The sequence below is a fragment of the Halichoerus grypus genome, chromosome 15 (assembly GCF_964656455.1).
Source record: "Halichoerus grypus chromosome 15, mHalGry1.hap1.1, whole genome shotgun sequence".
Classification (NCBI taxonomy): domain Eukaryota; kingdom Metazoa; phylum Chordata; class Mammalia; order Carnivora; family Phocidae; genus Halichoerus; species Halichoerus grypus.
In genome coordinates, this window is record NC_135726.1 from 27,707,145 (window position 1) to 27,719,405 (window position 12,261).

At 50.4% G+C, this 12,261-nt stretch overlaps 1 protein-coding gene across 1 annotated transcript in view; it reads left to right on the plus strand.

The window, feature by feature from the left end:
* Window positions 1–12,261, plus strand: part of CES1 (carboxylesterase 1) — a 28,593-nt gene that overhangs the window by 1,873 nt on the left and 14,459 nt on the right. The window contains exons 2-6 of the mRNA XM_036068936.2: window positions 1,424–1,631; window positions 5,198–5,342; window positions 7,598–7,731; window positions 9,934–10,087; window positions 11,802–11,906. Coding sequence (XP_035924829.1) covers window positions 1,424–1,631; window positions 5,198–5,342; window positions 7,598–7,731; window positions 9,934–10,087; window positions 11,802–11,906 — 746 coding nt within the window. The remainder of the gene's footprint in view (window positions 1–1,423; window positions 1,632–5,197; window positions 5,343–7,597; window positions 7,732–9,933; window positions 10,088–11,801; window positions 11,907–12,261) is intronic.

Here is a 12,261-nt window from a genome sequence, read left to right on the forward strand (position 1 = left end):
CTAGTGAAGACGAATTTAAGTGAACCAGAATGCACATCTGGCATATAGTAAGTACTCAGCATATAAAACTTACATGTGTACTTATGTAATACAGAATAAACATTACCTGGGTACTTATGTAATATGACAACTGCTGACTGCTCATGTTACCATAACTGTTATGCTTCTCACCCCATCCACACACTTGCTCACCCTTGCCCATTGGGCTTCTGTCCACTTCATTTTGTTGCGGGTTACCACTGGATATTCTCCTCTAAGACCAAATCTGGATTGCCCTTTCTTGTTCTGGCCACATACTTGGAGGGAGAGGTTGACCTTTTGTCTATGTCTACAAGGGAGCAACTGGAAGGATGCCAGGTGAGAAAGCATTTCAGATAAGGAAACATACACACAGAGGCTGCTGAGGCAGGACGAGGCAAGACTTGGAGGAGGGCCATGGTCGAGAGTCCTGAGTGCCCACTTGCATGCGCAAGCTCAGGCAGGTCCACAGCAGGTGGAACCAGGACTGGGGTGGAAAGGGCAAGGAGACAGGGGAAGCTTGGTGGGGAGGAACCTCCTGCCCCACAAGGATGGAACAGGTAGGAATCGGACCCCTAGTCTCTCTCCCCCTCTGGACAGCCTTGCTCAGAGCCACCAGAAGAATCCCCTGCGAGATGAAGCGTGTCGCTCTTGCATACTCTACGAGTGTTCACTGCTCCTCATGTACCCACTAAATAAAGCCCCAAACCTTAGCCTGGCACTGAGGCCCCCCAGGCCTGAACCTCTCTCACAATACAGGCTGCTGTCTGCTCCCCATTGACTCCCTCCGGCTCACGTGGACCCTTCCTTCTTCCTCAGGCCAGCCTTTGCATTTTGCTCTCAGAGCCTAGCCTCTGCTCTGCCTTACACCTGTATCCCCCCTCTTCTATCTCCTGCTGTTCGCTCCCCCCTCCCTCCCTGCCTCTTCCAGCCCCTGTGGGGACCTCACTGGCACCTCTCTCAGGACACTGGCCCCTTCCTTCCCACCGAGTAGGGTCAAGTGTGTTGGTGGCTCATGCCCCCTCCACTGTTCAGGGATTCCCAGAGGAGGGATGGCCTCTCTTGTTCATGCTGCGTGCCAGGATGCAGCTCAGCGCCTGGGGCCTGATGGCTAATTGTGGCCGGAGGCTCCTAGGAGTGGCAACCAAACAGCTGGTTCCCTCAGCAGCTCTCGTTCTTGCATTTCTTTTTTACCTGATGCTATTATACCTCCAATTCCAATTTGCTCCTCTAGATAGCCCCGGGTAAAAAATGACAGTTAACCTCCTCTCTTTACATAGAAGAAACCCAGGCCTCGAGGGTTTAGGTGACTCATTCAAGGTCACCTGCTCAAGGTGGAAGACCCACCATGAGTCCAGGTCAGACCTTCCGCTGCTGACGTGTCCTCTTTCCTCTGGACGTCCAGGAGGGCACCCGTCCTCGCCACCTGTGGTGGACACCGTGCAAGGCAAAGTCCTGGGCAAGTACGTCAGCTTAGAAGGATCCGCACAGCCTGTGGCCGTCTTTCTGGGAGTCCCTTTTGCCAGGCCTCCTCTTGGACCCCTGAGGTTTGCTCCTCCACAGCCTACAGAGCCATGGAACTTCGTGAAGAATACCACCTCCTACCCTCCCATGTAAGTTGGCATCTCTCAGTGGCCATGTTGGCCTCAAAGTGATGCAGGAAGGAGCCAAGGCAACGTGCTGGGTGGCTTTGTTCCGAAATCTCCAAGCCGTTGTAAATCTTTAAAAAACCTTCCAGAACTCACAGCTCTTTATTCAACAAACATTAACTGAACACGTTCTAGGTTTCCTAGGATCCGTGAATGTACAGAAAAGTATCCCTACCTTCACAGAGCTTGCATTCTAGCAGGGAGAGATGGATGACGAACAAAAAATAGCAAATCAATGAATAAATTATGCAATACGTTAGACTATGGTAAGTGCCTTGGGAGAAGATTAGAAGTTGAGCACGTGAGGGAGATCAAAAGTAACAATTCTCTTGTCTTGAACTTTGCCATAGTTGGGGAGCCGGGGTAGACCAGGAGGTGTGTAGGTGGGAGGTGCTTTGGGGAGTTGACCCGGAAAGTTCTCTGTTCTCATGTGGCTGGTGTGTCCCTATCACCCTGATCAAGCTGGGCAAAGAAGCCAACAGCTGCCTCCCCCAGGCACCTCAGATGGCTACATGTATCCATTATGACCTTATTCACCTCAACAAGGCATTCTGGAAATGTCCAGGGTCCTGCCCCCTGCTGCTTTCCCTTCTTCTCTTCTTCCTCCTCCCTCCCTCCCTTCCTCCCTCCCTACCTCCCTTCCTTCCTCCCTCCTTTCCTTCCTTCCTTCCTTCCTTCCTTTTGTTTTAAAAAATAGTATTTGCTCTTTTTACTCCTGATTGCCAATGTAATACATACTTATTATAGAAGAGGGAGGAAGTACAGGTAAGTAAAGGTAAGAAAATGAAAATCACATACAATTCCTCCACCGAGAGAGAGAACTGCTCTTCATATTTTAGATTCTGTAATCTTTTATCTGTTGCATATTTTCTCCCTTAAAAATAGAATCCATAAGACTCTGCAGTTTCAATGTGTGGGTCCTCCCCCTCACACACACACCAAGAAACAAATCTCCGACAGCAGCTGCATGTCCTACAATTCAACTAATTCTTACACTGCTCTGCCTGGAGATAATGTCAGATCCCACAGGTTAAGGACTTGGCCCCACAAGACTGCTCTCTGCTTCCGATGCCAATTACAAGTCCAAGTTGCTACCCATGCTTGTGACCTTGGCCATAAATCAAAAGTTCCTCTGACTCCCTCCTTGGGTTCCATTAATTTGATCGAGTGGTCATAGAACTCAGGAAACTGGTTTATTCACTACATTACCAGTTCATTGCAAAGGTTATTAGGGGATATAATCAATAGCCAGATGAAGAGATCCAGGGGGTGAGGTCCTGAATAAAGGAGCTTTTGTCCTTCTGGAGTTGGGGATCCAGCACAGTGGCCATGAAAGCTTTCTGGTTCGCCAACTTGGAAACTCTCTGAATCCTGTCCTGTGGTTTTTTAAGGAGGATTTGTTATGTAGCCATGATTGATTAAACCAGTGGCATTGGCCACCATTCAACCCCCAGCCCCACCCTGCTCCCCAGAGGTCAGGGAGGCAGAACTGAAAGTTCACTGGGTGGTTCATGTGGCAACCAGCCCCTAGCCTTAAGTGTGATCAAAAGTCACATTATTTACATAATAATGATATCTTTATTGTTTCCTTCACAGAGGAGATTCCAAGGGTTTTAGGGCGCCTGTGGCTGAAATGGGATGGAGGCCGATATATATTTATTATAAATCACAATATCACATCACACAATACAGATAGTTTGGATGCCTGCTTTGCTCATTTAAAAATATACCGGGGCGGGGGGGGCGGCGCCTGGGTGGCTCAGTCATTAAGCGTCTGCCTTCGGCTCAGGTCATGATCCCAGGGTCCTGGGATCGGGCTCCCTGCTCCGCGGGAAGCCTGCTTCTCCCTCTCCCACTCCCCCTGCTTGTGTTCCCTCTCTCACTGTCTCTCTCTGTCAAATAAATAAATAAAATCTTTAAAAATATGTATACCAGGAACATTCTTCTATGTCATTAAATATCATGGCTGGACTTGTAATAGCTGTATTACATTGAGTCTTGGATCATAATTTTTTTACCCCGTCTCTTGTTTGGGGTCATTAAGTTCTTGATGTTTTTGATAGTACAAATAGCACTCTGATGAATATCCCGTGGCTAAATCTTTATGCATGCCCATGACTATTTTTGGGTAAGTTTGAAGAAATGTCATGAGTATGCACCTTCTGTTTATATTTCCTTCCAGAAATGTTCCAGCAACACTCCTTCCATTAATATATGAAAACCTCCACTCACCAGATCTTTGGCAATGCTTGGGGTTATTTAAAAAAATGCTTTCTGGCTATTGGATAGGCAAAACAACAGTAATTATTATTATCATTGTAATTATATGTAATTTTGCTATTTATTCCGCATTTATTTGAACACCAGTGACCTTGAACTCTTTTTCCCTTTTTTGACATTTGATTTTCTTCTTCTATGATCGTTAGGCTCCTTGCTCTGGTGATCAGGGGAAACTTCCCTTAGGATGGAAATGAAGAAGTCATTACTGGGGGCTCTGATTGTGCCAGTTGGCAGCAGAGTGACTCGGTGACCTCATTTACAAACTGGGAGCGGTGATACCTGCATCCTGGTACCTTGAGATCCAGAAATGTTCCTTATAATGTCCTTAGAAATATCATGCACTATATAGTATAGATCTTTCTGGCTGTGTGACCTTGGGTAGGTTCTCTAACCTCTCGGGGCCTCAGTGTTCTCAACTGTAAAATGGGGATAATTATAGACTCTATGTTAGGGGGCTTGCCATGGGAGGATTAAGTGAGTTAGTATATAAGGAGTACTTAATGCCTGGCATGCTGGGAGGTCCATAAATCTTACCAGTTTTAATCTGTGTTGGGTCTTTAAGATCTGCTATTAGGGAAACCAATAGTGCTTGCCTGGGATGGGTAGATTCTTAGCACGTCAGGGCTGCAAGACCCTTGTAAAAATCACTTCCCTCACATAGACCTGGCAGATTTAAGCCAAAGCAGGCAAGGAATTCACCCAAGGTCACCCAGAAAGTTAGCGAGTGTGGCGGGACTAGAACACAGTTCTCCTGATACTGCCCCACAAATATTTCATCCCTGGCCTGTTGTAAGGCCTAAATGTCTGCCATTTGAGTGACTTCTCAGGGATTATGGAAGTCTGCCATGGACTAGAACATGCTTACCTAGTGGAGGACGTGTTTACCTGGAACAGAGAGCTGGGATGCATCCAGGGCATGCAGGAAATGGTCCTCTCCCGGGCAGTCAGCATATGGGCAGCCTCCTCTCCTTGACCCAGGGCATCTCAAAGGCTCTGGGAAGGGGACAGGTACCAAGTCTTCTTACTATCTAGACACGGTCGTGGGAGACCTTAGCCTCAGCGTCCCCCCTCAAACCCCAGCCACACACCCAAAGAGCCTCCTAACCATCCCAATGTCTCCAGCCTGGTAAGAACAGCTCTATTTACCAGCCTCAACCTGCCAGTCCAAGGCCCAGCTGACCACAGGAGACATCTTGCTCAGCTCTGAGCGAAGCTCAAACTTCTTCTTCCTTGCCCCCCCGCCCCCCCAGGTGCTCCCAGAACGTGATGGCGGGGCAGTTGCTCTCAGAGCTCTTTACCAACAGAAAGGAGAACATTGCTTTCAAGTTTTCTGAGGACTGCCTTTACCTAAATATTTACACTCCCGCTGACTTGACAAAGAAAAGCAGGCTGCCGGTAAGGAGAAGGTTCCAACGCTCGGGTCTTCTGGTGTAGACTAGAAGAGGGTGAAGGCAGCTTGGGTGGGGGTTGTTTCAGAGACCCCAGGGCTTCCTTTTCCCACCACAGCCAGACCTCAGTTTCCCCTGGTGACAGACCTCTGGGGGAATTTGCTGTACATCTGTCATGCGCATTGTAATTTTTCCAAATTGTTTCTTGATAATAGAAGGACCAAAATGATTACTCTTAGAGATAAGCCAGTCCTTCCTTTACAGGTAGAAAGACTGGGGCCCGGAAAGGGGGAGGTGAGATCACACGGTGGGATTGGCAGGACCAGAGCAGAGGCCTTCTGAATTTCAGACCAAAGCTCTTTGACACAGACTAGGAAGCGAGCCTGTGGGAGGCCTTTCCTCAGCACAGTAAGATGCTCCTCGAACAACTTCCAGGGTCTCCTGAGAGGTGTTAGGGGCAGAGCCTGGGGCAATCCAGGAAGTGCACTCTTTGCCTCTGGCCAAATATCTGGGATTTTATTGTAGCTTATTTCCTTCCTTAATTAAGTCTTTGGCACGGCTGATGACCCGATGAGTCAGCATTTCTAGAATAAAGGAGGCCCCAGAGATGGAGCAATTTCCAGACTCAGGCTGGGGCTTGGAGGAGATCTCCTGGAAAAGGAGGTGATCCCCGGGATGGAGAGGTGTGGGGATGTTCGTACCCAGCCATCTCCTGGCAGGATGCCCAGGAGTGGGGGAGGGCATCTGTGAACTTGTGAGCAGAAGCTAGCACTGCCCGTGCTTGGCTCAGCGAGAGGGGACCAAGTTTCACTCAGTCCTCCATTCACACATTCTTCTGTTATGTACTCAGTGCTCCCACATGCATAGCTGCAGTTGGGGGTCAGAACAAAGGAGGGACCAAAAAAAAAAAAACTCCATCACCAGACAACCATTGCTTTGGAGGGTCTTACCATCTGGGATGCTTCTTCAGCGAATCCCTGCTGACCAGCCCTTGGCTCAGCCTTCCCTCGGATGACTGTTAACTCCGTCCCTCCACCCAGACGTAGGCAAGGATCAGAGGTGGAGGAGGAACAAGGCGAGAACCTCTATTTATGGACACAGGCTCTGAACTACAGAGTCTGGGCTTACATCCCTGTTCTGCCTTTTACTAGCAGAGAGACCTGGCTCTGTTTCCTTAGAACAGGGCTAATCACATGTGAGCATTCAGTGGTGCATATCAGGCTTTGTCTAAGTGGCTGGCGAGTGCACAAGGCAAGTCCTCCTGAAGCATTAGAGTCTGAAGGAAGATCTTACTCCTCTCCTAACACCAGGCCCACTGCAGCCTGGCCAGTGGCTGCAGCGGGCTGGGTGGCTCAACAGGTGGTCTCCAGAGCCAGACCGCGTGGGTTCAAGTCCTGCTTCTGCGGCTTAATAGCTGTGCCAGCTCAGGCAGGTTTCTTGTCTGATAATGGGACAGTATTAGTCCCTATGGCATGGAATGGTACTTGGCACACAGTTTGTGTTACAAATTCTTTTTTTTAATGAATAAAATGATTACAAAGTAATTATTTTAGCCACTCTTACTTCCTGGCTACGTGAGCTCTTACAATGCCAGAGCCAAGCGTGATGAATTCCTATATCCACCCTCATCCTCAATTCTTACCGCCATCCCTGGCATAGAGTAGGTCCTCAGATCCCTATTAGTGAGATGATTGAAGACTTACTTGAGGAGGTGGCTTTTAGGCTAGGCTTTGGAGGATGGGTGGGATTTGGGGATGCGGAGGAGGCAGAAAGGACGGGATATTCAGAAGAGACCCCACCAGCGGCATGTGTGCTTCTCGAGACGGTCACTCGGGCATGTGCGCAGTTTAAGTCACAGCACAAGACGTAACTAAGATGAAGCCGAAGCACAGGGCTGTGGCGGGCAGAGTTTGCCGGGCTGCAAGAGGGGCCCTGGCACAAGGGCGATGGGAGGAGTGCTGGGGAGATGACACTCTTAGCCGTGACTGTTCCCATGATGACGTTGTGAAGTTCATTGGCACTGGGGCTGGGGACACAGGCGGGGGCAGCCAGGGTGTACTGGCTGGGGTGGTGGCCTGGGCCCCAGTTGGGAGGAGCAGGGAGAAGAGCGGATCGGCTTCCTGCTCCAACTTCGCTGGTGGACTTCCGGTAATGGCCTCCTCGAGTCATGGCCAAGGGGTTGGTGACCAAACCAGACAACCTCTTGAGGTCCTGCCCAGTGCAGCTTCCTCTAACCAGTACGGTTGCTTCCTTCTTGTCCAGGTGATGGTGTGGATCCACGGAGGGGGTCTGGTGGTGGGCGGGGCATCAACCTATGATGGGCTGGCCCTCTCTGCCCATGAAAACGTGGTGGTGGTGGCCATTCAGTACCGCCTGGGCATCTGGGGATTCTTCAGGTAAGATTCTGCACAGTCCTCACTGCACATTGCCCCACCCCCCCACTCCCAAAGCGAGGGTGCTAGGTATTCAGCTCTGGCCAGGTCAGCCCTCAAAGGGATCTTTGCCAGGCTCCCTAGGAAAGCACCCAAGTCGCTTCATCACAGGGCTCTACTTACCTTCTCCATCCCCAGCCACACTGGGCCACTTGCTTCTGAGCTTTTGTAGGTGCTCTTCCCTCTACCTGGAACGCCCGTTCTACCTGACGAACTTCTATTCATTCTACAAGGCCCAACCCAGATGTCACCTCCTCTGAAATGCCCCTCTCTTTTTCACTTGTGCCGTCCCAGCACTTTGTACACCTCTGTCAAGACAGCACACAGCACAGCACTTAGAGGCTCACGCATCTGACCTGGCAGGAAAGGAAGGAAGGAGCTTACTCATGGCAGGAGCTCAGTGCATTCTTGTGGGTGAAGGAATGGGGGATCTGGAGCTGAAGACTGTCAGAGCATCCGACCCCAGCCGACAGCCCTCCTGGGAGGCATGTCAGACCCACTCATCCCATTTCCTTTGGGGAATTTGGCACACACATGAGTGAAGGCAAAGCATCTTTTGCAGTACATGTCCATGGGGCAGGAACCAGTGCTCCCGCAGGACGCAGTTACTGTGAGCCTTTTCGGAATTTGCCAGCCACAGCGCCTCTGATCCTGGGATGGCTGCTGGTGGACTGGGGGGGGGGGGGGTGGACTTCTCACAGGAAAGACCCCCGGGGCTGGAGGAGGAGGATTATCCCAGGCGTGTCCTGTCCCGGGGTGTATCGCCTTCATGGAGACCCCTCTTCTCTCCCACCTGTGGCCCGTCTCTCTGCTCCCCATTATGGTCAAGCTGCTACGTGAGGCTTCCCGAGGCTCCTCCTCCCACTCTGTTCTCTGCCCAGTGACCCAACAGCTTTTGGGCCAACCTTGGGAGCAGCCACACACAATTCCTCCCACGTGATCCTCTGGCCTCTGTGTGCATCTCTCTCTCCATCTTCACTGGTTCCCGGGTGACCTCAGGAGCCACGTTCAAAGCTCCCTATTTCAGCCCCTGCTTCTCCTTTGAAGCCCAGATGTACCTCATTAACTATGACCTTGCACCTGTTGCCGCCTCCACTGGACGTCTGAAGGGGACTGCACCCTCCTTGGGGACAGACTCAACCCTCGACTCCCACTGGACTTTCTTACTTTGCCCACAGCGCCTCCTGTCGGCTGCTGGGAGACCCCCAACTGCTCCGGATAGACTTGTGGTCAGCCTTGACCTCTTTTTCTCACCTCTTCACATCAGGGTCAGCAAATCCTCTTGGTTCCACCTTTAAAATATATTCAGACTCCAACCACTTCTCACCTCCTCCCTTATGCCCCCTAATCAAAGCCCTCTGTGTCTCTCTCCCAGATGATTGTAATAACCACCTACTTTTATAATCTGCTACTTTGATGCTGTGTCTCATCCACACAGTAGCCACAGTGACCATTTAAGACATAAATGGAATTTTGTGGCCCTGAAATGGCTTCCCATGTTACTAACAATGACATCAAAGTTCTTACCAAGGCCCACAGAGTCCTTTAGCTGCATGTACTACACTCACACTTTTGTCCACTAGACCCCAGGACCTTTGAACTGGCTGTTTCTTCAGCCTGGAATTCCCTTCTTCGGATATTTGCAAGGCTCATGTACTCATTCATTCAGGTCTCTATTCAAATGCTACCACCTCAAAGAGGCCTTTCTTGGTCATGTGATCTGAAATAGGACCCCACTGCTCCACCCCTGTCTTTTCCCTTACCCCATTTTACTTTTCCTAGAGGTACTTTCACTACCTGACATTATTTTCTGTATTTATCTGTTTGTTTGTGATCTGTAGTGTGAGCTCTGTATAGTCAGAGATTTGGACTGTTTTGTTCTCAAATGTGCTCCTAGCTCTTAGAACAGTGTTTTGCACAAAGTGCTCCTAGCTCTTAGAACAGGGCTCTGCGCAAAGTAGATGTTCAGTAAATAGATGCCAATTGAGTAAATGTAGCACCTAGAACAGAACAATGCTACAGGAATGGAAGACAGAAGACCCTTGTGTCAGGGCTGTGGAAGGCTGGTCTTTTTCTAGAAGGCTCACCGAGAGCCCCCAGCCCCATCTATGGTCCTGAGAACCCTGCCATGTGGTCTGTGCTCCCACCCCTGCCCCATTCTTACAGCACAGGGGACGAACACAGCCGCGGAAACTGGGGTCACTTGGACCAGTTGGCTGCACTTCGCTGGGTCCAGGAGAACATTGCCAACTTTGGAGGGAATCCAGGTTCTGTAACCATCTTTGGAGAGTCAGCGGGAGGTGAAAGCGTCTCTGTTCTTGTAAGTGTTCCTGGCCCTGATATGGCTGCTGATGGGACCCCTTGGTGCCTTTGGACCAATTGGCAGCTTTACTTACAAGACCTGGATTCAGTGCTGACCCTACTCTGCACAGCATCAGTTGGTGGAGAGCTAATAGCGGAACTCTCCTTGGGCCCCAGGAGGCTCAGAGCCTAGGCTAGCATCCTAGGGCCTTGAGAATCTCTGGCCACAGCTACAGCAGGATACTCCTCCTCCTCTAACGTGGTTGAGCTCTCTCTCTCTCTTTCCTGCTCGTTTTAACATTAGGACTTGCTTCACTTCTCCTGGCAAGTAGGAGTGGGTATAGATTATGCGTAAGAGTTGGACAAAGTGTCATTGTTCAGCTGGAAGCCAGGTCTGCAGGTCAAGAGACACCAGCACCAAGAACAGGTCAAGGGCCTCCCGTGAGGACAGCCGCCTCCGGGACTGAGACATGGAGCTGGGCTGGGGGCGGGGGCAGGGAGGGACGGGGAGGCATGGGACAGTGGTGTGGGCACCTGGGGCTCCCGGGAGCCTGGTGTGGGGAGTGGGGCTGGGGGAGCCGCTGAAGGCAGCAGGGATGGAAACCAGATGAGGAAGTCCTGGGAGCCATAAAGCACCCTCCAACCCCCCACTGTTGAGCAGAGGGTCGGTGCTATTACTGTATTTTTAACAATATATGTATTGGCTTCCTTGTCCAGTACTCAGAGGGAAATGTTTTTATATCTTATCAAGTGGAGAAAAAGGAAAAGTACAGATAAGCCCAAAGAAGAAAAGAGTCCTCCATAGTCCCATTACCCAGGGAAGCTCACCATGGACATTTTGAGACTTATTTTTCTAGTGTTTTCCCCATGACTCACTCCTGTCTCTCTATCTATCTATCTGTCATCTGTCTATCTGTCTTAAGACTTTTTTTTTTAAGATTTTGTTTATTTGAGAGAGAGAGTGAGAGAGAGCATGAGAGCGGGGTGAGGAGCAGAGGGAGAAGCAGACTCCCCGCTGAGCAGGGAGCCCGATGCAGGGCTCGATCCCAGGACCCTGGGATCATGACCTGAGCCGAAGGCAGATGCTTAACCGACTGAGCCACCCAGGCGCCCCACCTGTCTTAAGATTTTTTTAAAAAACCTTCCTTAGCATATCCTACAACAGAAACATTTCCCTAAACATTACTCTTCCATTAATATCATTTTGTTTTAGATTCCATGGGATTCCATGGTATAGATCTGCACAGTATTCCACAGTAAAAACAAAAAATCATTTATTCCCTCAATCTCATAATACTGGAACCTTGGGTTATTTCCAATTATATTATAAACATTATGAGCATTCTTGGAAATCATTGTGCACCTCCATGATCACTCTTCTTAGGATAAATCCTGAGTAGTGGAAATGGGGATACAGAACTGTGTCTTTAAAGTATGGCTAGGAGTTGCCACGCTGTTTTTAGATACTTCTGATTGTTAACAATCAGTGCATGTGCCATTCTTCCTGTCCTTCCCTCGCTCTGTGCTGCTGGCTCCCTCCAGCTGAGCTTCTCTTGGAGAAGCCGGGCCCCAGCGCCAGCCTGGGAACAGGGCCAGGCCAGGCGAGGACCTCCCACGTTCCCTGGGTGCCCGAGTCTCCAGGGGAATGGGCCAGGCCAGAGCTAAGGATGAGGTGGCTCTTGAAGACCCCTCCCCATGAGCATAAACTCTCTTCCTGTCCACTCCCCTGCCAGGTGCTGTCTCCCCTGGCCAAAAACCTCTTCCACCGGGCCATCTCTGAGAGCGGTGTGGCCCTCACAGCTGTCCTGGTTAAGAAAGACATGAAGGACACAGCTCAGGTAGGTCTCACGCTGGACCACCGCCACACCCTTGGCTCTGCTTTCCTGGAATCTTCAGGGGCCCTTTCTTGCCATGGGATCCAGCGGGCATCATCAAGGAATCACCAAAGTGAGAACAGTCGAGTGGAAGGGCAAGGAGACACCTCAGCCAGCCTCCCAGTTTGACCGCTGAACAAACTGGGGCAGACAGTGGAAGCAGCTTGCCAAGGTCAAGGAGCAATTGGGGCAGAACTGGGACTTGAACAGGTGACTCTGGACTGCCAACGCAGTGCGCTGTCCCCTGAGCACTCTTTCCAAAATGTGCCAGGGTGGAGTGCCAGGTCACATGGTGGGCAGTGAACTGTCACTGTGTCTG